General features: G+C 61.2%; 2 protein-coding genes across 4 annotated transcripts; both read left to right on the top strand.

The window, feature by feature from the left end:
• Positions 1-2,087: 2,087 nt before the first annotated feature.
• GOLT1A (golgi transport 1A) lies at positions 2,088-14,032 on the top strand. 2 transcript variants are annotated; one of them, XM_051821164.3, is made up of 5 exons: positions 2,088-2,212; positions 8,723-8,814; positions 9,532-9,710; positions 13,071-13,134; positions 13,723-14,032. In XM_051821164.3, exons 1-5 carry the CDS (start codon positions 2,092-2,094, stop codon positions 13,759-13,761), a joined length of 495 nt encoding a protein of 164 aa, XP_051677124.2. In that variant the 5' UTR covers positions 2,088-2,091; the 3' UTR covers positions 13,762-14,032. The 2 variants fall into 2 exon arrangements, with proteins under 2 accessions (XP_051677124.2, XP_089167480.1); XM_089311354.1 differs by lacking the exon at positions 2,088-2,212 and adding an exon at positions 7,078-8,190.
• On the top strand, positions 13,905-20,234 carry KISS1 (KiSS-1 metastasis suppressor). 2 transcript variants are annotated; one of them, XM_089311355.1, is made up of 3 exons: positions 13,905-14,030; positions 17,885-18,025; positions 19,869-20,234. In XM_089311355.1, the coding sequence occupies exons 2-3, from the start codon at positions 17,923-17,925 to the stop codon at positions 20,132-20,134; spliced, it is 369 nt and encodes a 122-aa protein (XP_089167481.1). In that variant the 5' UTR covers positions 13,905-14,030; positions 17,885-17,922; the 3' UTR covers positions 20,135-20,234. The 2 variants fall into 2 exon arrangements, with proteins under 2 accessions (XP_089167481.1, XP_008266762.4); XM_008268540.5 differs by lacking the exon at positions 13,905-14,030 and adding an exon at positions 15,294-15,431.
• The last annotated feature ends 2,271 nt before the right edge of the window (positions 20,235-22,505 follow it).

The following is a 22,505-nucleotide window of genomic DNA, read 5'->3' as shown; positions in this document are numbered from 1 at the left end:
CGTTGGGTTCGTTTCTCCTGGAAGTGCTGGGCGGTCCTTGGCACCCTGGGGAGGACCATGCGGGGCTTTGGAACTTGAAGCCTTACCTTGAGGAGTGAGAGCAGTGGGTGCTGCGGGCGGGTGGCGGAGGGAAGAGAGAGCCGAGGGCAGTGGCAGGCCCAGCCCGGCTCCCGCGGCTGTGCCGGGGCAGGGGAAGGGAAGGCAACCTCTGGTTCCCAACAAGCCTCAGTTTGGTTTCCATGGCTGATGCTGGAACCCTGGCCCCGTCCTCTCGGCGAAAGGGCTACTACAGCTGTGTTCGCTGGTGACCAACAGTGACTGTGTTTCAGTTCTGGTGACACCTCTAGGCACCTTTGCGAATCCGGGAGAGGTGGGACCAGGCGTAGGCTCAGAGAGAACTGGCCACCTGCTGGAGCCTGGGCCAGCACCGGGGCTTGGGGAGGAGTGGACAGGCGGCCACAGCCCGCCACTGGGCGTCGCTGTACCGAGAACAAGGGCTGGCCCCTCCCCCAGGGCGGGGCCTGCAGGCCGCTGCCCGCTCCACCCTCTACGCAGCCAGGTTGTGTCTGGGAAGGAGGGGCCAGGGCGGGAGAACCTGCATTAAGAAGCGAGGCGCGGCCGGCCTGAGATGGGTGCTGTGGGACTCCGCCAAGGGTTTCTTGATCCTTTTTTGTAACTGAAATCGGGACCGAGTCATTGCTGTGTCCGGCCTTTTATTTAGTTGGTTTATTTATTGGAGAAGCAGGCAGACAAACAGACGGAGCCCTCCCATCTGCTGGTTCACTCCCGCAAATGCGTATAATGGCTGGGGCTGCGCCAGGCCGAAGCCAGGAACCAGGAGCCAGGAGCCACGTGGGTGGCCGAGGCCCGCGCACTTGAACCATTAACCTGCTTCCTCAATTTGGGATGAGAGGTAACAGCCCATCCACAGCCCGCTAACCATGGTCACGTGACTTACAGCTGTCACCCTGGAGCTGCGCCGTGGCTGCCGCTGTGACACCAGTGGCTCTTCAAGCGCCGACTATGTACCCGGTGCCCGGCACTCACCGTGAGCATGTGATCTCTATGCCATAGGTACTGCTATGCTGCAAGAGCCTGGGCCACGGCACGGGGAAGTAAGGTAAACGTGGGCTCGTGGAGCTAGGAGGAAGCTCGGGACACTTTACCTATATTTATTCTTTATATTTTTAAAATATCTTAAAGGCCGAGAGAGAAAGGAGAAATACAGAGAGAGTCTCATTCTCTGGCTCACTCCCAAATGGCTGCAATAGCCAGGACAGGGCCAGGTTAAAGCCAGGAGCCAGGAGCTCCATCTAGGCCTCCCACGTGGGTGGCAGGGGCCCCCAGGCCATCATCTGCAGGTGCACTAGCAGGGAGCTGGATGGGAAGTGGAGCAGCCAGGCTCGAGAGGGCCCTCTGAACTGGGGTGCAGGCGCCCCAAGCCGTGCCCTGTCGGTAGCTTTGGATGCATTGGCTATACCACGTGCAACCTTCAGTTCTGGGCAGAGGGGACGCCACACAGGGACGCGGGCTTCCGCAGCGCTGACAACCACTGCTGGGCACAGGCACAAGTCGCCGGCGCCGTCTGCCTCTCCCTTCTCAGGCCCACTGGGGAGGAAGGAAGCGGCCAGGCCCGCAGGGTTGAGGGAGGAGCCAGGCCTCCTGAGCCGTCCAGCCCAGGCCAGCCTCGCTGTCCCAAGCAGACTTCGAGGAGGCCAAAGCCCTCTGTGCCTTACCCGCTCCGGGCGCTCCATGCTCTGCTGAACCCAGCCTGGCTCCGTTAGGGCAGCTGCAGTTGCTTATCGCCCCCTAGTGTCTGCTAGTGGTGCTAGCCCAGAGCAGGGATGGTAGGTGCATGGAGGAATTGCCGTAGGTGCCTACATGCCAACTCTTCCCACAGCCTCCACCACACCCAGCAAGGAAGCGAAGCACCGTCCGCCCCCTGCTGGCCTGTGGCTGCTGTGTGCACTCCCAGTGGTCTACAGGAGACCCGGCTGGGGAGGGGCGGGGCGTGCAGAGGAGGCGGGAGTCCTGCGGAGAGCAGGAGGAGGGAGCCATGAGGCTCAGAGGCCCTTTGGGGGGGGAGGGTTAATGATTCACCAGGGGCTGCTTTCACAATTGCCAAGGGTCAGCTCCCTGGGCACTGTGGGAAGGCCACTGTGGGAAGGCCCCCGGGCAGCCGGCGACATGATCTCCATCACCGAATGGCAGAGTGAGTGCAGGGGCCGGGCGCTGGAGGGAGCTGGCCCGGGCTGGGCGGGTGGAGGTGAACCCTAGCAGCCCGGCTCTCCTGCCGCACCTGTGGCTGGGGAGCCTGTGGCTGGGAGCTGCCCTGTCGGCTCCCGCCCGGCAGCAGGCCCATGGCGGGTGTGGCCGGCTCTCCCGCGGCACCTGCACCCCGACCCCTGCAGCCAGTGGCTAGGAGTTGCCGTGTTGGCTCTGCCGGCGGGGGTTGCTCGGGGCCCTGGCAGGTTCAGTGGCCGAGCTCACCCCTTCCCGTCCAGGGCCCCCACAAACCCCCGGGGTCTCCTGGGCCCCCTGCCTCTCACTCTAAACTTCCTTCCCTTCCCTGGGGGGGAGCGGGCAGGGAGAGGCCTGGCCCTGAGGGGACGATTCGTGCCGTTCTCTGAGTGCACTGCCCCTCTGTGCCAGGCAATGTGTCCCCTGCTCGAAACCCAGGGGGAGGGCATGGGAAGCTGCATGACAAAGAGCTCAGGCCCGATGTCAGGTGGGAGCGGTCCTGGGGACCAGGAGCAGGAGGGAGCTGGGGTGGTGGGGGAACTGGGATCGCTGCTGTGTTCAGAGCAGTCGGGGCGGGCGTCTCTAGAGAGACCGCCAGGAGGTGAGGAACCAGAGCCCTGCAGGTATCTGGAGGGGAAATGTTGTGGGATGAGGAGACAGCCCGTGCAAAGGCCCTGAGGCTCGCGAGCAGGCCGGTGTGGCTGACTGAGTAAAGGGGAGAGTGACAGGGGCACAGGCCAGCGAGGTCACCGAGGGGTCAGGACTGCTGGAGCAGGTTAGGCCATGGCGGGACTTCGGTTTTCTCCACCCAAGATGGGAAATTGCTGGAGGGTTTTGTGCAGGAAGTGCGTGATCTCTTTCTGTTTGTTTGAAAGACGGCTCCAGCAGCCAGGCTGTAGAGAGGTGAGGACAGTGGGGAGCCCAGGGAGGGGCGGAAGTGCTAGAAGAGACAAGAAGCCTCCAGCGCCGGCCTGGGTGGCGGGAAGGTTGAGCAGGGCGGGCGGAGCCTGCTCTCCTGTGATAAGCGGCCAAGGTGGACGCCAGGTAGGCAGGTGAGCACAGGTGAGCACAGGAGTCTGAAGTGCGGGACAGAGGCAGGGGGAGGGGGGGCCAAGCTGAGAGTCCTGCAGCTCCCCAGGGACCAGAGTGCCGACAGCGGGGGGCAGGGCTGGGCTTCTGCCCACCGCGTGCCCGGAGCACCTGCCACTGCCTGTGGTGGCAATTGAAACTGTCTCCACACGGCGGCGATGTCCCGGGAACAAAATCACCTCCTCTTCTGTCCCATCGAGCGCCACTGACCGCAGAGAGCTGAGGCCTCTGCCGGCTACCGCAGGTCACCGCGCCGCAGCCTGGAGCTGGGGCCGCGGAGAGAAGGGCGGGGCGCATGCTAGGTCGGGGAGCACGAGGAACATGGTCAAGGCGGGAGGACCGTTGTCCCTGGCCACAGGTGAGGAGCCATGTGCTCAGAGCACGGAGGGCAAGGCGGATCGTGTCTGGAGAAGAGCTTGGACCAGCAGGCCGAGGCCCTGTCACGCAGGGCCTGTCACCACGGGGGAGATGACATGGTTTTGGGGTTTCTTTTGTTTTTTTTTTTTTTTAATTTATTTTAAATGCAAAATGACAGAGAAAGCTGGAGAGACAGAGAAAGGTCCTCCATCTCCTGGTTCACTCCCCGAATGGCTGCAACAGCCAGGACTGCGCCAGGCCAAAGCCAGGAGCCAGGTGCTTCTTCTGGGTCTGCCACGTGGGTGCAGGAGCCCAAGCACCTAGGCCATCTTCTACTGCTTTCCCAGGCCGCAGCAGAGAGCTGGATGGGAAGCAGAGCAATCAATGGCTTAACCGCTGCACCACAGTGCGGACCACAAGAGGGCGCTCATCCAGAGCAGAACATGAGTGTGCGTGGTGCCAAGATCCCTGAGCAGTGGGGAGGCCTCGGGGCGACTGAGTGAGGCAGGAGGTGGGGGCTGTTGCAGGGCACTGACAGTGGTCAGAGCGGAGCGTCTGGGGGAAGCTGCGGGCTGAGGGAAGGAGGCCCTGCAGAGCCCAGGATGCCTGCGAGGGCAGCGTGTGGACACGGCGGCAGCTGCGAACTTGGCTCAGAGAGAGGCCTGGGCTGCACAGAGCAGTGTCCACGTTGTCAGCGCACGTGGAGTCTTTACAGATGGGGGGTGCACTTGCAGATAGCACGGGAAGAGAAGTGGGCTCGAGCCAGGCCCTGATCCCGAGAGGAAGAGAGCAGCGGGAGCTGGCAGAGGAGAGGCAGAGGGCGGCTCCAGGAAACCCGTAGAGAGCTACATCAGCAGGCAGTGCTCACCGCCGGCGCACGCCGAGGGACGCCGGCCTGGCCCCTGGACTTGCTGATGGGGGGGCAGTAATGGCCAAAGCCAGAGAAATGTCTGCCCTGACCCAGGTCGGTTAAGGGCACTTTGGAGAGCAGGTTCAAATCCCGCTGCTGCCATCTGCTGGCTGTGCCCCCACCCCCGGGAGTGACTCAGTCTTGGGGTGTTTGGGCTTTGTTTGTGAAATGGGGCTGAGGGTGGCACCACCTAGTGGGTGGGCACAGAAATGACGGGACAGTGCGCTGGTTATACCATTGCCACCACTGCCGCTCCCTCCTCCCCTTCCTGAGCAGTTCACTCTGACAGCCATTAGGCAGACAGAAAGAGGGGGTTGTGCAGGGTCGGTGTCAGAGCCCCAGTGCGGGGAGAAGGGTGTTCACACTGGGGTGGCCTGGTGCCAGGGGCCATGGCCAGAGCAGGGAGAGGAGGGACTCCGGGGGCTGGGTAGGGGTGGGGAGTGGTAGGTGGTAGGGGTGGGGAGTGGTGGAGGGGCACTGCGGAGTCCGCCTGCACAGTGAAGATGGCTCGAGGGGAGGAGGACACAGCTCTGTCTCGTTGATGCTTGTGCCTGAGACGGGGGAACCGCCGAACACAGGATCACTGGCCGACTCTTCCAAAGTCGGCTGCATCTACTGATCCGCGCGCAGGAGCCTGGAGGAGGGACCGCAAGGGCCACGTGGGCCGATGAGCGGGGTTCTTTCGCCGGGAATGACGTCGCTGGGACAACGCGTGAACCCTGACGGGGATGCGCCCGTGTTCATGTCCCCCTGTCGGCCATCCAGGAATAAAGCGCGCGGGGCGCTGAGCGACCAGGTGGCCGCTGCTCTCCGTGCCTCTGGAAGAACGTTCTTTGTACAGAACGTGCGCCTTCCCCGCACATTTGTGATTACACGGGAGACCAAGTGAGGAGCGAGTGGTGGTCGGAGATTCCCGCCCCTCCACCTGCCCCAGGAGACGCTGCCTTCTGCAGCTGTGGCTGCTTTTGGAGCAGGAAAGCCATGGAACGTGGCTTCCCCTCCACGTGAGCTACACAGTGGGCGGTTGGAGCAGCTGCCCACGGGCGTCAGGCTGCAGGTGTGGACTCTGCTGGGCAGGGCAGGGGCTAAACGGGGCTGGAGCGCAGCGACCAGGGTGCTTGCCAGGGACCCCTAACCCTGGGCAGTCTCAGGTCTGGGGAGGCCCCTGTTTTCCACTGGGTGACCAGGTCTTCCCAAAGAGTTCCTGTGGCCCCAGGGGGCTGTGACACGGCCATCTCCAGCAGGGGGCGCTCCTCCCTGCATCTGACTCCGATCTGCTTGGTTGCTGTCGGGAGCAGCCTCAGCCTCAGGCTGTGCGTGAGAACCCGCTTCTGACCCTTCTTCCTCTAAGCTCTCGTGCCCCCCTCTTACCCACGGGAACCAGGGTCTGGCTGGAAAATCAAAGTTAAAATGTATTCAGTGAAACTGAGGATTTCAGCCCAGGAACAGCCGGTCAGCGGCGGGAGTCTGGTGACAGCTTTGATGCTTTCCAGGGGGCGTGGTCTGCAGGCGCGGAGTCGGGTTTCAACAAGACACACGTGTGCGTGGTTCATGCTCTCCCCGGACAGCGCAGAACACCTGGCAATGACGAAGCAGACCTGGGTGCCCTGTGCCCCCAGCCTCGGCCCCACACTGGGTGTCCTCTGTGTGCTGGAGAGGCAGCCACGGCTCCTCACTCACGCTCCCCGCCGCACCCTGAGGCTGAACGCTCGCTCCTTCAAGTGCAGGTGCTGTTGTCTTGGTAGGGGCAGAGCTGGGTCAAAGGTTTCATTCCCATGGACCGAGGGGACCAAGGCTTCTGTGGCTCTGGTGGCCGGAAGTGCCAAGTGTGGCCGTCAGGAAGGTGCCCCCCCCCCCCCCCCCCGCAACACAGGAAACTCGGGTATTCAGCAGCCCTTGCCGGAGAGAGCGGGGCACATAAGGAGAAGAACTGCAGAAGCCTGCTTCCGACTGCCCCAGGAGAAGACAGCAAGTGGGGACGCGAGAGACCCGTGCTGCTCCTGCACAGGGAGCCCGAGGCTGGTCTCCAGGGTGACAGGTGGGCCAGGTGGCTACGCCCACAAAGCAAGTGAAACCCCACACGGTGCTCCTGTGGTACCTCCACTTGAAAACATCTCCTAAGAGAAGCCGAGGGGCTGGGTGTACCAGGCCTGGAAGAGTGACGGGTGTTTTCACCGTAAGTCTAAGCTGACGGCAGGTGCTTCACAGCATGCATAAAAACTAGAGCACCTTTGTCACTCTGTCACTCAGCGAGCACACATGGCTGTGTTCCTCCTCCACAGCACCTCAGCCTGCACAGAACGATCGTTACAATGCAAGCAGGTTCCGGGGCACTTGGGGAAGGCAGCAGAAATGGAAGTCAAAGTGAGTTTGTTTTTGTGGAAAAGAGCCTTCATGACCCACATTTTCTGTGAACTTACTGAAGGCTCCTTGAATTTCTTTTTCTTTTCTTTTTTTTTTTTTTTTTTTTTTTTTGACAGGCAGAGTTAGACAGTGAGAGAGAGAGAGAGAGAGAGACAGAAAGGGCTTCCTTTTCCATTGGTTCACCCCCCAAATCGCGCTGCGCCGATCTGAAGCCGGGAGCCAGGTGCTTCCTCCTGGTCTCCCATGGGGTGCAGGGCCCAAGCACTTGGGCCATCCTCCACTGCACTCCCGGGCCACAGCAGAGAGCTGGACTGGAAGAGGGGCAACCGGGACAGAATCCGGCACCCCAACCGGGACTAGAACCAGGGTACTGGTGCCACAGGCAGAGGATTAGCCAAGTGAGCCGCAGCGCTGGCCGACCCCTTGAATTTCAACTTGGTGTCCCTGAGGACAGAAATCTGCAATAGGGAAAGAACACAGCCTTCCAAAATGCCCCACTGCGGTCGTGTTCTGCCCAGCGGTGCTGGGCTCTGGAAGCCAGAAACAAGTCCAGGTGGGAAAGGGGCGGAGTCGGGTGAGAGTCTGTGGTGCTGCAGGTCAAGTCTGCTTGGGATACCGCACCCCACACGGAAGTGCCTGGCTCTGAGTCCCGCCTCCTCTTCTGATCCAGCCTCCCAACCACACGCACCCTGGGGGGCAGCAGAGGACGGCTGCAGTCCTGGAGCCCCTGCCACCAACGTGGGAGACCCGGATGGAGCGCCTGGCTCAACCTTGGCTGCTGTGGCCATTTGGAGAGTGAACCAGCTGATGGAAAATTCTCTCTCTCTCTCCATCTCTTACTTTGAAATAAATAAATGAACTTTTAAAATATCAATTAAAGTCACTAAATATTTTTAAAAGAAAGAAAGGAACAGGAGGACTCAGTCTTTGGAGAAATGGGTTCCCGTGGCCGGGTGAGAGTTGATACAGGGGATTCTGCACCAGTCCTAACAAAGCCAAGCGTCTTATTTACTGGACTAAATTGAGCGAGGTCCAGTCTGTAGTTTGAGTAATAAATCTCATCTCTAGGTATATAGTGTTTTTAATGTTTATTTATTTACTTGAGAGGCAGAGAGATCTTCCATCCGCTAGTTCACTCACCAAATGGCTGCAATGGCCGGAGCTGGGCCAATCCGAAGCTGGGAGCCAGGAGCTTCTTCCGGGTCTCCCGCGCAGGTGCAGGGGCCCAGGTGGGACTATGAGCGCCCTCCTGAGCGCTGGCTTCTGTTCTCTCACTCGTGTAGGAGGGCCGGGGACAGAGGCTGTTGTGGGGAGATGGGACACGGTGTGGCGAGATGTTCAGAAGGGCCACCCTCATGGGAAGTCCAGCAGGACAGTGGGCGGTGCTGAGGCTCATGGGGGCTGTGTTTGCAGTGGGCACTTCGGTCCACTGTGGGTGGGGCTGCAGCAGGTCTCAGCTGCACCAGGGCAGGAACAGAGGGAGCCAGGGATGCGATCCGGACCCTGATCTGGGCGACGTAGCATCTGAAGACAAGAGGAAGCCAAGAGTGCCAAGCGAGGAGGTGGCAGCAGCTTCCTTGGGGGCTGGAGTGAGGCCAGCACGGTGCCTGGGTGCCTGGCCTTCCTTTCCTGCCCATCCCCCCACCCCTGGACAAGAAGGTGCTGTTCCCTAGAGGACGCCTGTCCTATGGTGACGGAGAAAGTCCAGGGTCCCAACCGGTCCCCAAAGCGCACCCCCGCCCCCTTCCTTGCCCATTGCAGAGATCGGTGTGGGCATCAGTGGTTTCGGCATCTTCTTCATCCTCTTCGGCATCCTGCTGTACTTCGACTCCGTGCTCCTGGCCTTCGGAAATGTGAGTGCCCCCGCCCCAGCCTCCCTGGGGGCTCTCCTGCCAGGAGGACCCACCCCCAGCTCATGCAGATCACGCCCAGGCCCTGGGGCAGGCGTGGAGAAGCCAGGAGAAGGAGGGCGGCAGGGGACAGACAGCAGGGCCTGCTGGGGAACATGGAGACCCAGGTTCTCTGGCATGGGGGCGAGGCCCTGGGGGCTCCAGGCTGAGCCGGACACTGTCCCAGTCCCGAAGCGTGTAGCGTGTGCATCCAAGGCAGGGGCCAATCACGCAAGCACGCTTAACACAAAGCACACCCAACTGGAAAGGGTCGAGAAGCTGTTTGGAAAGGAAACGGGTGTGAAGGTGGGCAAAGTGCCGGCAGGGGGTGCAGAGGAGGGTTGGGAAGGCCTGGCGTTAAGGCCATGGGCAGTGCTGCGGCTGCCCGTGACCTCGGGCGGGGGTGGGGCTACCTCCCTGCTTAGGCCTCCGTCTTCCTCAGCTTTGCCAAGTGGACATCATCTCCCTCTCCACCCATCTTCCCCAGGAGCCGGGTTGGATGCCAGGGACAGTCAGAGTTCTCCGTGTCCATCCCCCTGCCTCTGGGCATCCCTGCATCTCACTAAGGGGCTCCAGGCTTCTGCCACAAGGCTGGCTCATCCCCGCTGATGTTGCCCACCTAGAAGACGAGCCCGCGTGCCCTTGCCTGAGCCCCTCTCCCCTCCCCGCTCCCTCCCGCAGCTGCTGTTCCTGACCGGCCTCTCCTTCATCATCGGCCTGAGGAAGACGGCCGCCTTCTTCTTCCAGCGGCACAAGCTCAAAGGCAGCAGCTTCTTCCTGGGGGGTGTGGTCCTCGTGCTCCTGCGCTGGCCCCTCCTGGGCATGCTGCTGGAAACCTACGGCTTCGTCAGCCTCTTCAGGTGTGCAGAGCCCTCCCGCCCACCGCGGCCCCTGGGCGGCGCGTGCAGAGGTGGAGACTCCGCCCTGCGTGAGATGAGCACCCGGGAGTCCTGGGGCCAGGCAGGGACGGAGGCCAGTCCTGGGGCCAGGCAGGGACGGAGGCCAGCACTTTGGGAGGAAGCGGCCACAGCGGGCCGGAGCAAACACTGAGCACTTACCGCGTCCCAGCACTGTGCCGTCACCGGGGAGGAGACCCAGGGCCTGCCCTCACGTACCAGCGAGCCGGGCGGGGAGCTAACACTTGCCAGGCGGAGTCTCATTTTATCCCATAACCCACTTAACAGACAACGAAACCAGCCGTGCTCAGAGAGCTGTGCCCCCCACATACACACATGCATGCATGCACACATACACACACCCACACATACACACACCCACATGCACACTCAAACATACACACCCACACATACACACCCACACATACACACACCCACATGCACACCTATCCACACATATACACACCCACACATACACACACCCACATGCACACTCAAACATACACACCCACATGCACACACATACACACTGTCACTCCCCCTCTTTGCGGAGGAACGACACAGGACCCTGCCTAGGTTTCTTATCCGAGTCACGGCACCATTATGTCGCTCCCCCTCTTCATGGAGGAACGACACAGGACCCTGCGCTGTTCTTTCGTCTGCTCGGCCGTCCCCGGGTTTGCTGCTGGTTCTTCCCGGGTTGGCTACCGACCCTTCCACCTCCGTGGAAGGGCGGTTCCCCCTGCCACATTTCCCACTTCCGCGGGGGAGCGGCACACCGCCGGCCGGCTCTCTCGGGGGCTGCACAGGTGTTCCTTCAGATAGATGTTCCCCTTAGATGTTCCTGGTGCATGTTGTCTCTCTCCTCCTTTATAGTCCTCTTCACCAATCCCAACTCTGCTACCCACACGCCGAGTATGCTGCTCTCCTCCAATCAGGAGCAGGTCCTGCTGTTTATTGGTTGAACTGGAGGCAGCTGTGTAGAAGCTGTTTCCTCCTCTCCCAGCGCCATATTGTGGGAGAGCAGATGCATAGAATAAGTCTTAATTCCAGTAACTTAGTCTAGTCTGAGTTGCTCCCAGTTGCTCCCCACACACACACACACATGCACACTCAAACATACACACCCACACATACACACACCCACATGCACACCTACCCACACATATATACACATCCACATACACACCCATACACACCCATACACACACCCACATGCACACCTATCCACACATATACACACACCCACATGCACACATACACACACATACACACACCCACATGCACACTCAAACATACACACCCACACATACACACACCCACATGCACACATACACACACATATATACACACCCACATGCACACATACACACACATACATACACATACATGCATGCATACACACACATACACACACCCACATACATACACACACCCATACACACCCACACACACACATGCATACATATACCCACATACATACGCACATACCCACATACATATACACACCCACACATACCCACATATACACACACATACACACATACATACACCCACACCCGCATATACACACATACACACCCATACATGCATGCATACACATACATATACACCCACCCATGCATACACACCCACATACACACACCCACATACACACATACACACATGCACATGCGTACACACACATACACACATACACATGCATACACACATATGCACACTCACACACACATACACACACGCATACACACACATACACACACCCACACATACCCACACACATACGCACATATACACACATAACACACACATACACATTCACACCCACATACACACATACACATGCATACACACACATACACATATGCACACTCACACACACATACACACCCACACACATACACACACCCACACATACCCACACACATATGCACATATACACACACATAACACACACATACACATTCACACCCACATACACACATGCATACACACATACATTCACACACACCCACACATACACACCCCCACACACATACACACATATACACATACACACACACCCACATACACATTCACACACACACACACACACACCCAGTGCCACCCGGGCCCTCACAATGACTTCCTGAGCAATCCCAACTTGACCCAGGTGTTGTGGGTCTTGGCCTGTGCTGGGTCAGCCTGGGCTTGGTAGCAGGCAGGGTGGGCGTTAGTGACGCTGTGTGGCCAGGGCCAGGGCAGAAGCAGCTCAGAAGGGAGGCCAGGGAGGTGTCCATGGGAGTGGGGGGAGCAGGGGCTGAGACAGGCCTTGCAGCGTGGGTGGGGCCTGGGGAACACGGGTGGGCACCGAGGAACAGAAGGGAAAAGACATCAGGCGGGCTCCGGATGCCGCAGGACCTGTGCAGGCACGGATCCAACCATCAGATATAGAACAAGCACCCGCCGCGCCAGTGCCAGGCTAGCCATGGGGATATGGCACCGCAGGAGGGGAGGGGCCTGAGAGCTTGCGTTTCAGGAAGGAAGACAGGAAGTGAATTCAGTCCACGGCTCCCAGAGTTCAGGGAGGGCTCAGGGTTGGGGGGCGAGGGGGCTGCTGCAGATTCTGCATTTCAAACCTGACAAGGACACTGGGCTGCCGCATGGCAGGGGCGCAGCAATCAGAGCCATAGGGGATCTCAGGAAACCGGGGCCCAAGGAGAGGAAGGGCCCAGCCGGAAGTCAAACGTCCCCTGCCCATCCAGTGGGGGGGTGGCGGGGGCAAGGGGAGGCCCTCCCCATGGCGGCCTTGGCACCTGCCTGCCCATGAAAAGACCACACACATGCCCCTGGCACCCCCAGGGGGTGTTTGAAGAGTGGGACTTCAAGGGGGTGGGTTCACGGGGAAACTGAGGCATGGGGAGCGTGAGCCCGGAAACCGGGAGCAGATGCTTCACACCGGACCCCGGGGTGAAGAAGGCTTCAGGCCAGAAGAAGAGGAAGAAGGAGGAGGACCGGGGCTGATAAGGGAGCACCTGCTGAGCCTCGCTTTGCGAAAGCCCCTGCCCCATGCACATCCTGTTACAGGTGGACACAGAGATGCCCGGGAGGGACGGGATTTGCCCAGGGTGGACAGCGCCAGCGAGGGGTGGGGCTGAGATTTGAACACAGGGAGCCTTCCTTCTTAAACTTGATCCGGCTGCTTCCTGGGTTACAGGGGTGCAGAGCACGGCCTGCCCTAGAGCCCAGGGCCAGCTGTTCTGAGAGGCGCAGGCAGCCTGCCTACTGCCTCTCCCTGCCCTGACCCCAGGCCATCACTGATGCTGCCCTCCTCCCTTCTCCTAGGGGCTTTTTCCCTGTGGCCTTCGGCTTCCTGGGGAGCACCTTCAACATCCCCTTCCTGAGTGTGGTAAGTAGGTCTCACCTGCAGCTTAGCTGGGCTGTGGTGCCGAGGGCAGGAAGCGTACCTGGGCCCCATCTGCCCCCAGGGCTCCAGCCTTCAGCCCCTCTTCCCCTCCCTGCACCTTCTCCGTGGGACCAGAGTGCCTGGTGGGGTGGGTATGGCAGGTAGCCAGTACCAGCCTCTCATTACATCAAAGAAATTAGGGCCCCGAGACCCCAGCTGCCTGCTCAGGCAGGGTTCCTGAGCCCCTGAGAGCTGGCTAGACCTGGGTCCTGGGGTGGGAGGGGCGTGTCTCAGCCATAAAGGACAGGAAAAGCAGGAGGCAGATCCTGGCCTCTCCTTGGAGCAGGTGAGGGCTGGGGTCTCCAGGCCCTGCTCCTCCAGAGCACCTGAAAGAACAGGAGGTCCGTTAGCCCAGGGGGGCCCAGGGATGGCCAGCATCTCGCCGCCCGCCAGCTGGGCCCATCCCCCACAGCCCCTATCCCCGTCTGCGCTTGGCGCCGTCCCCAGCTCTCAAGGGTGGCCCTGTAATAACCTGGAGATTGTGTCTGCTTTCTGCTCTTTGTCTGAGTAAATGCTTCTTGGCTCCCACAGCTGTTCCAGAGGCTTCAAGGCACCGGCTCAATGGTCTGAACCACGAGATGAGCTCCTTGAACTTGGATCACTGGCTGGGGGAGCTGGGAGGGTTACAGGAGGCCACCCCCACCCCCTGCCCAGCACTGACTCAGACTGCCCAAGTCCGGAAGGAAGGACGGGGCTGAGCACCAGTTCTCAAAGTCAGCTCGGGAGGCTGCAGGGACTCTGGGCACAGACATCTGGACCCAGGGACAGTCGCCTGGGGCGCACGTCACAGCCCCGCCCTGTGTTCGTGGGAGGAAACACGAAGATTAAATCTCCAAGCGGTGAGTGTGTCTGGGACTCGGAGTCAGCGTCTCCTGCTCACCCCCCCACACACCTGCTGTATGAGGGTCAGCCCTGCCCTCCTAGGCTACAACCTCCACCCTGCTTAGTGCCCCTGCGGGCAGTGGTCGTTGCACAAGTGCTGGGCGTGTCCTGGCGGCACGTGCCTCTGCACCGGTACCTGCTTGTCCTGGACGACACACCCGGCACGCAGAGCCTCCCGAACCGGGCGGGGAACACAGCTCCTGCCTCCTGAGAGCTCCAATCCCAAAGAGGAAGCAGTCCTGTCCCGGGCCACAGGAACAGGCCCCTGGGGGGCTGAGGTCACGGCCAAGGAAGCCTGCCCCACCCTGCCGCAGGAGGAGGGGCACAGGTGGTGTGCCGTCACCCCGAAGCTGCTACTCCGTCCCCAGCACCTCCCCAGAGGTCCACTGCCTAGGGCCACCATTCGGTTCACATTCAAAGGCCCACGGCTTCCAGAACAGCCTTGGACTCCTGTATCCCATATCCCGTGCCTGGAGTCGAGGGCAGCGCTACCTCCAGTTCCAGCTTCCTCTAATGCGCACCTTGGAGGCAGCAGGTGACGGCTCCAGTGCTTGGACCCCAGACACCCACGTGAGAGACCTGGATGGGGTCCAGGCTCCTGGCGTCAGCCTGGTGCAGCCCCGGCTGTTGTGGGCATTTGGGGAATGAACCAGCCTATGAGCCATCTCTCTCTGTCTCTCTCTTTGTTTCTCTGCCTTTCAAATAAACAAAAACAGCAAATTTATTTAAAAAAAAATAAGAAGGAAGAAAAGGAAGCAGCCTGCTGAGCAAGTGCCCAGTAATCGAGGGCAGAAGAAGGCGTCGGACGCCGAGCCCTCGCCCTGCCCCACTGGTGCTGGGGCGCAGCCCGGGGCCCCCTAGTTGGGGCGGGGGCCGACCTGGCTCCTTCTCAGAGTCTGGAGCACAGGGAGCCCTGGGGTCAGCTGTGCCCATGCCCTCTCCTCACGTTCCCTCCAGACTGAGTGGGTTTGTGGCACTTGTCAGAGAGGGAACCAGATGTGTCACCCTGACACCCTGCCCACGCTCCAACACGGCTCTCCTCTTTGTCTGGGGCGGAATGGGTCTCTGGCGAGTGGGTGAGAGTGGGCAGGGGGAGAGGTGGAGGAGGTCAGGAGGACCCCCGAGGAGAGGGCTGCCTGGGAAGGGGGGGCGGGGAGGCGGGGAGGGCGGGAGCGGGGAGGCGGCAGAGGTGGCATGGAGCCTGGAGTCGTCAGCAGGCTTTATAAAGGGGGGCTGAGACCAGGGAGCCGGGAGAGCGAACCCAGGAACCCAGCTCTCCTCCTTCTGAGTGCTCACCCCCAGGGGGTCTCACACCCCAGACACCCTGCAGAGCCCCCACTGGGCCCGAAGGAGCCAAGGTAGGTGCACACGGCAGCCCCCGCGTTCCAGGAGGAGCTGCCCTGGCCGGCGAGGCACTGGAGGGGGTGTGGGGAATTCGTTCCGAGACCAACGGGTGCATCCAGGCAGGTGGGGGGCTGAAGCCGCCATCCTCCCCAGCGTGGGCTCTGGGATGCTGAGGTGACCACACCGCTGTGCACTCCATTTGGGAAGCACAAGAAAGCTCAAGGAGCAATGCTGTGGCGGGGATGGGAGGGACTGGGAGCCCCTCGGGGACTTGGGCTCCCTGGGGCTCCTCTGAGCTGTTCCCCCACATGAAGGGTGGGTACCTACCTAAGGACTGGGGGTCCCCAGGGAGGAAGCCACCCCACTTCCCAAGCTCTGGATTCCTGTTGGACACTGAGCACCACAGTGTCTGGGGTGGGGGACGTGTGCACAGCAGGTGCAGTCAGGACTCGGGGCCCTAACAGGTCGAGCCCTTTCCCACACAATTCAGTTCTACCACAAAGGTCACGCTCCCCTGTGCACTGGCAGCGAATTGGGGGGAGGGAGAGGAGACAGAGGTGGGGGATCTATGTGTATGTGTGTGCGTGCATGTGCATGTATATGTGTGTGTGCGTGCTGGTGACAGGCAGAGTTCTTGCAGGGCGCACAGGCTCAGCGCCCCAGCGCCATCCCATGCAGCTGCCCCTGCTGGTATGCCTTCCATGGTAGCCTTTCTTCTGGCACCTGCCAGGAGCTGCCAGGACCCTCTAGGTCCGGTTCCCAGGATACCACGCCCCCAGGGGACCCACCTACATCCAGCGCATCATTTGCCGTGTCATTTTGAAGTGATCTGTTCATGAGTCAGTTTGCCACGCTAGACGTGAGGTCTCGGGAACGTGGCGGGCAGCAGCCCTGTGTCAGTCCACCTCTGCCCCCAGCACCGAGCGCAGCTTCACTGCTCCCAGCTCAGGGATCCATTTCCCAGCCCGCCTGGCCCCAGGCACCCACCTCGGCTCCCAACCCTGGGAATTTTTTTTAATTTATTTATTTGAAAGAGTTACAGAGAGAGGTAGAGACAGAGAGAGGGGTCTTCCATCCACTGATTCACTCCCCAGATGGCTGCAATGGCCGGAGCTGCGCCAATCTGAAGCCAGGAGCCAGGAGCTTCTTCCAGGTCTCCCATGTGGGTTCAGGGGCCCAAGGTCCTGGGCCATCTTCCACTGTTTTCCCAGGCCATAGCAGAGAGCTGGATCAGAAGAGGAGCAGCCAGGACTTGAACCAGCGCCCATATGGGATGCCGGCGCTGCGGGCCAGGGCGTTAACCCGCTGCGCCACAGCGCCAGCGCAGACCCTGGGTCATAAGGCAGGTGCAGTCGCTTCTGCAGAATTGAGTATGCATCTGAGCCAAAGCGCTGATTCTACAGACGGACAGCGAGATGGGGGGGGGGGGGCAGGGGATGCTCCGGTCTCACAGCACAGAAGGCAGAGCTGGGGACAAAGTGCTCCTGGTCCCTTTGCAGGATTCGTACCCAATACACATGCCTGAGTCCCGCAGGGAGCCAGGGGACGGGCAAGCGCAGAGAGACCCAGGGGGCTGAGCAACCAGTGGGAGCTGATGGGCACACGATGCCCCCTCCCCACGCCCCGCCCACGGGGACCACCTTGGAGCTCTGCCTGTAGAGCCCCTGCCTCCCCGGCAGCTTCCATCACGGTTCCTGGACAATCTCCAGGTGCCTGGTGACTTCCTCCATGAGAACCAGGAGCCAGGAGCCAGAGGGCTGCATGACGGGCCAGAGGGAGCAGGGCGAGGGTCAGGGCACACGGCTCCCACCTCAGCAGCCAACGGGAGGAGGCCCCTTCAACCTGTGCCGCCTCGGAGCCCACCGACAGGGGCCTGGGGAGGCCACTGGCCCGGCCACACCCACTAAAAGTTTTCTCATCCCTTGGAGGCTGCGCCGTGCTGGGAGAATGAGATGCTTGCCTCTCTTCCTTTTTTTCCTGAAAAAGAAAGCAAATTAAATTTATGTTACAGCAGGAGGGATCGGGGCACACATGGGGTCAGTGCGACCCGGACACACATGGGTCTGCACAGAGGGAGAGGTGCCTGCTCCTGGGCTCTGGGGGATGTTTGTGCCTCGCCCAGTGCCTGAGCTCCTAGACCTGCTCACCCCTCATCGCATCTCACACTCCTTCCTCCAGCAAGCCCGCGACTCAGAATCCTGGCCATTCTCCAACCAACTGGGTCTTTTCTTCCTTCCATCCTAAGCTTACTGGTCTCACCTCCTCCAGGAAGCCCTCCCTGATATCCTCACCTAGCATGAACCCGGCTCTGAATCACATTGTGTGAGTGGTCTTTAGCTCACCTCCCTGATACATTTTTTTCAGACACATCCCTTTGAGGGCTTTACCTCTGGCACTGGGCTCTGCCCCCAGCACCCAGCCCAGATACTGGGCCTGGCCTATGCCTCATTCCCTGTCTCTGTTTCAGCCTCAGGGCACCGCCAGGGCCTGCCTCACCTCACCAGAATGAACGCACTGGTTTCTTGGCAGCTGCTGCTGTTCCTCTGTGCCACCTCCTTCCGGGAGAGCTCGGGAGGGGCGGCCGTCGTGGAGACGCCCGGACCCACAGGTGGGCTTCACTGGGGAGGATGGGCGGTTGCAACCCGCACCTCGCCGTAGTTGACACGGGGTGGGGGGGTGGTCTCCTGTGCATCTGATGGCAACCCAAGACTGGCGTGTCTGCCCCGCGCTGAGAGCCCCACCGAGCCCACAGGGCAGGGCTGGCACAGGACACCCGTCCTGACGCAGGTGCCTGTTAACCCTGGCGCCATCCTGCCTTTCTCCCGCTGCGTCCTCTGGGGAGGGAACCAGTGTGCAAGCTTCTTTTCATTAGAGACTTCGGAGTCTTTATGAGGAATTGGGAGAAAGAAAGCAAAACCCCAAAGCAAAGGACAAATCCCAATACCCGTCCACCTGAGGGGATCGAGGGACACTGCATGGATGAGCTGGGGACACTGAGGCCCAGAGGGGTCACGAGAGGCTGTCAGAGTCACTGGGTCAGCACCACAGAAGCCCAGCAGGTGCCAGAGCCCCGGCCCTGTTTCTGGGGAGCTCTGGCCACTGGACCGGTGCCACAGCCCGGTGGGAGCTGTGCTTTTGAGCACGTCTTGGTGTCAGCTCTCTGGGCAAATCAGAGCCCATGGCTGCGCCTCCCTGGCCCTCTCCCTCCCTGCCACACCGCCCACATCATGTCCACACCCCGACGAGCTCCCAGAGCACAGGGCATGGCTCCAGGTGTCCCTGGCCAAGAACGCTCCCTTCCTGAGGGAGGGGGGCTGCTCCGGAGAGAAGTCCCACTGCTGCGTGGACACGGAGCTGGCCCTAGGGGAGGCCACACACGGCAGCCGCAGGTGTCCTGCTGCTGGCTTAGGGGGTGTCACTGGGAAGCCCCCAGGCAAGGGGGCATCAGCGTGCTAGGCAGACGCTCACTCTGCACCGGGTACCCACTCCTCTGTTACAAAGAGTGCCAGTGTATTGAGGAGCCACGCTCCAAGCCACCCCAGCACACACCCACACACAGGGCTGGCTGCCCTATTTTACTGCCACAGAAAACAGGGACCTATTAAGCCTTGCATTTGAAGCGCTTCCAATTAGCCTCCTTAACCCTCAGTAGGAAGGGGAGAAAGAGCCCACCCAGACGGGGGAGGGAGCCAGTGACCAGACCTGGTGACTCTACCATCTTCACTGAGCCCTGATACAGCTTCTCAGGGAGCAGGGCTGGCACTTAGGAACAAGTCCTTTTTTGTTTGCTTCCTTGTTTAAAGATTGTTTTGTTTATTGGAAAGGCAGAGTTAGAGAAGGAGAGACAGAGAGAGATCTCCCATGCGCTGCTGGTTCACTCCCCAAATAGCTGCAACTGTCAGAGCTGGGCCAGGCTGAAGCCAGGAGCTCCATCCGGTCTCCCTCGTGGGTGCAGGGCCCTAAGCGCCTGGGCCATCTGCTGCTGCTTTCCCAGGTGCATTAGCAGGGAGCTGTTTCGAAAGTGCAGCAGCCCCAAAGGCAGAGGGTGGATTAAGGCGCTGCACCCCAGCACCAGGCTCCAGATCCACGTTCTTGATGTCTTTTACTACAGATTTCCCCTGCTTTTGTAGAACTTTCCATAAGCATTCATGGAGGCCCTGCTACGTGCATGGCACTGTCACGCACCCTGGAGACACAGAGACAGCCAACAGGGCACCGACGGCCGCAGGAGCCAGGCCGGGACCCCGCAGAGCTGCACAGCCGGTTGGGAAAGCAGCAGAGCTGAGCTCCCCCAAATACTTGGGATTTCCGGATTTCCAAACTGTACCTTGTTTGCTTCGTAAAAGGGTATAATTTAACCCAAAAATTACCGGAGGAAATTCTGGGTAAAATTCGGGCGCTTAGAGTCCTGACTGCCCCTCGGCCTCACCTACCTCTGCTTTCTGTCCTAGATCAGCGGCTGGGAGCCCCCGGCCTGCGGCGCGCGTTGGAGACGAAGCCCGCTCCGGCCCGGCTGACCCTTCGGGCAGCACCGCCGTGCCCGGACGCCGGGAGCCCGTGCGCCCCGCGCAGCCGCCTGGCCCCGGCCCCGCGGGACGCCGTGCTGGTGCAGCGCGAGAGGGATTCGTCCGCCTACAATTGGAACTCGTTCGGCCTGCGCTACGGCAAGCGGGGGGCAGCGCTGGGACGCGGCGGGGTCGGCGCGGGGCGCTGCTGAGGCTCGGGCTGGGCGTGCGGGGCGCGGCAGGCACTGCGCCCCGCGAGGCTGCGGGGCCTGCGGAGCGGGAGCTTCTGTCCCGAGGCAATAAAGGTGATGCAGCCGCGTGGCCGGCGTGGAATTGGAGGCCGACGGTGCCCGCGGCTGGCTCCCGAGCTGTCACGCAGGCAGCTCACTCCCAACCCGCGGCAGACACGCGGAATCCCTGCACGTCCGACTTCTTCAGCGAGGGGACGCCCTCGCTGGTCGGGCGTTTCCCACCGTGGCACACGCCTAGCCGGCGCTCCGCGGGTGCAGCCGGGGTGGGGCAGACCTGGACGGCTCTTCCCTGATTCCAGGAAGGTGCACAGCCACCAGTACAAGACTGCAGGACGCCGCCGTCCAAGCAGTCAGCCTCTGCGCGCGCGTAGGTGGGCACTCCCTGCCCCCTAGGGTCCCGCACGTAGGCCTCCTGCTGTCCCTTTTCTCCTATGACCCCGGGCAGCTAGGCGCGCCTCACCCCATCCTCACAGGTGCAACCCTGAAGTTCAGAGAAGTAACTCGCTCCAGGTGTGCCTGCGGCAGGTGCACGAGTGCCTCGCGGGGGCCCGTGGGCTGGGGGCTGACGCTGTGGTAGGAAGGCGGAGCGGCGGCCACCCCGAGGAGCCCAGCCCTCTGTGACAGCCTCAGGCACCCCGTCCTGCTCCGTGTTCCTGGGGCACTGTCACCAGCGCTCCACCCATTCCAGCAACTAGGACTGTGCAGGACCAGGCAGAGCTGCGTTGCTATGGCAGCGAGATGGGCTGCCATGGGAACGCGACGACCTGCCCCGCCCCCATCACTGCCCTTGAAGGGACGTGAGCTCCAGCCCTAGCATGTCCCAACGGCCTGAGGCTGTCGCTGTTGGAAGGAGCGTCTCTGCCTCTGTCCTTTTAAGTGACATCCTCCTAGCACCGGGAACAGTGGGTCCCTGAGTCCAGCTGCTAGGCAGCCTCATTTTTACAAAATTCCCAGTGTCCCCCTCTAGCCTCTCCTCGCAGCCGTGCTTGTGTCCAGGTGGGAGGGACGTGTGTGTGTGCTGCTGGGGTGGCAGTGAGAGTCTGCGTGCCTGTGCATGGGCACCGGTGGCCCTGTGTGTGGCGCAGTCCTCTCCAAGCACCTGCCAGCCCAGAGCCCTGGAGATCTCTCTGCTGGCCATGGCCATGCTTCTGCCAAGCCTCTGGGCATTGCGATCTGGGGAGAAGAGGGGGCAGGTCTCCATAGAACCCAGGGGTCTCCGTTTTCCTGTGGCCCCAGCCTGCCTGCGAGCCTGCTGTCTTGACGGGCCACCAACGGAGGCTTCGAGGGGCTAGAACGTGACTGAGACTCCCATCCCCCTCTCCAGATTTTCTGGGTCGGCTCAGAGAGCTGCCCCTCCCCCCACCCTGCAGCCCAAGGGCTCAGAGGCAGGGCTGCTGCCTGCGTCTCCCAAGAACCCCGCACAGTCCCCGTGTGCTAAGAAATCAAGGGGCCCAGCCTTCCTCGCTGGGGGAAGTAGGGGATCTCTGCCCAGGCCCCGCCCTTCGGGTAACTCCTCCAGCAGTGAGCCGCTCTCAGGCCCTCTGGGAAGGGGTACAGAGACAGCGGGGAGGGCTGAGAGGACACTCCTAGCACCTGACACCTCGCTGATACACTGAGTGCTGGAGCGTGCTGAGCACTGGGCCGCCTCGGGGCATCCTCACCAGAGTCTGGGGCGGGCAGTGGTATCCCATTATACAGACGAGGACACTGAGGCTCAGCATGGCTAAGTGGTGTGCCCAGGAGCACGCAGCTGGAGTTACAGAGCCGAGGGCCAGACCCCCATCGTCCTCACCCCCACCCCAGGGTCCTCCCCCACTGCATCCCCTCTCTGGCCTCCACTTTCAGGCACTGCTGGGTGGCAGACCCCACTCTTCTCCCGAATGCTTTGCCCTGGGAAGCCGGGCTCTGGCAGCCACTGCGCCTCTGTCCCCACCCCTACCCAGGCCTCTTCCCCTCCAGCCTGTGGGCCCTGCCTCCCCTCCCTGCCAGCAGCTTCCGGAGCCCCCGACTGGTTCACAGGAAGAAGGACCTCAGGCCCGGGGACAGCCAGCATGCCCTCCCCTGCCCCGTCCTATTTCCTCAGATGGCTGGGGGGTGGGGACCCAGGGGCAGGGCTTGCTTTGCCCGGGGGGGCGGGGGGGAGCCAGGACGCGATGCACAGATGCCTGGCCACCTCCCTCTTCACATCCGTCCCTTCACATCAGCTTCACACAATGTTCGAGAGCACCGCTCAGGACACCTTGCTGTCCACTCACTCCCTTGGGACACCTTGCTGTCCGCTCACTCCCTGAGCCCCTTTGAGACCTCAGTGGAACAAGGAAGGTAGAAACCC

This window comes from Oryctolagus cuniculus, chromosome 13 (genome assembly GCF_051225735.1).
Source record: "Oryctolagus cuniculus isolate XC-2025 breed Fujian yellow rabbit chromosome 13, ASM5122573v1, whole genome shotgun sequence".
Lineage (NCBI taxonomy): Eukaryota > Metazoa > Chordata > Mammalia > Lagomorpha > Leporidae > Oryctolagus > Oryctolagus cuniculus.
This window is presented reverse-complemented; position numbering and strand designations above follow the sequence as displayed.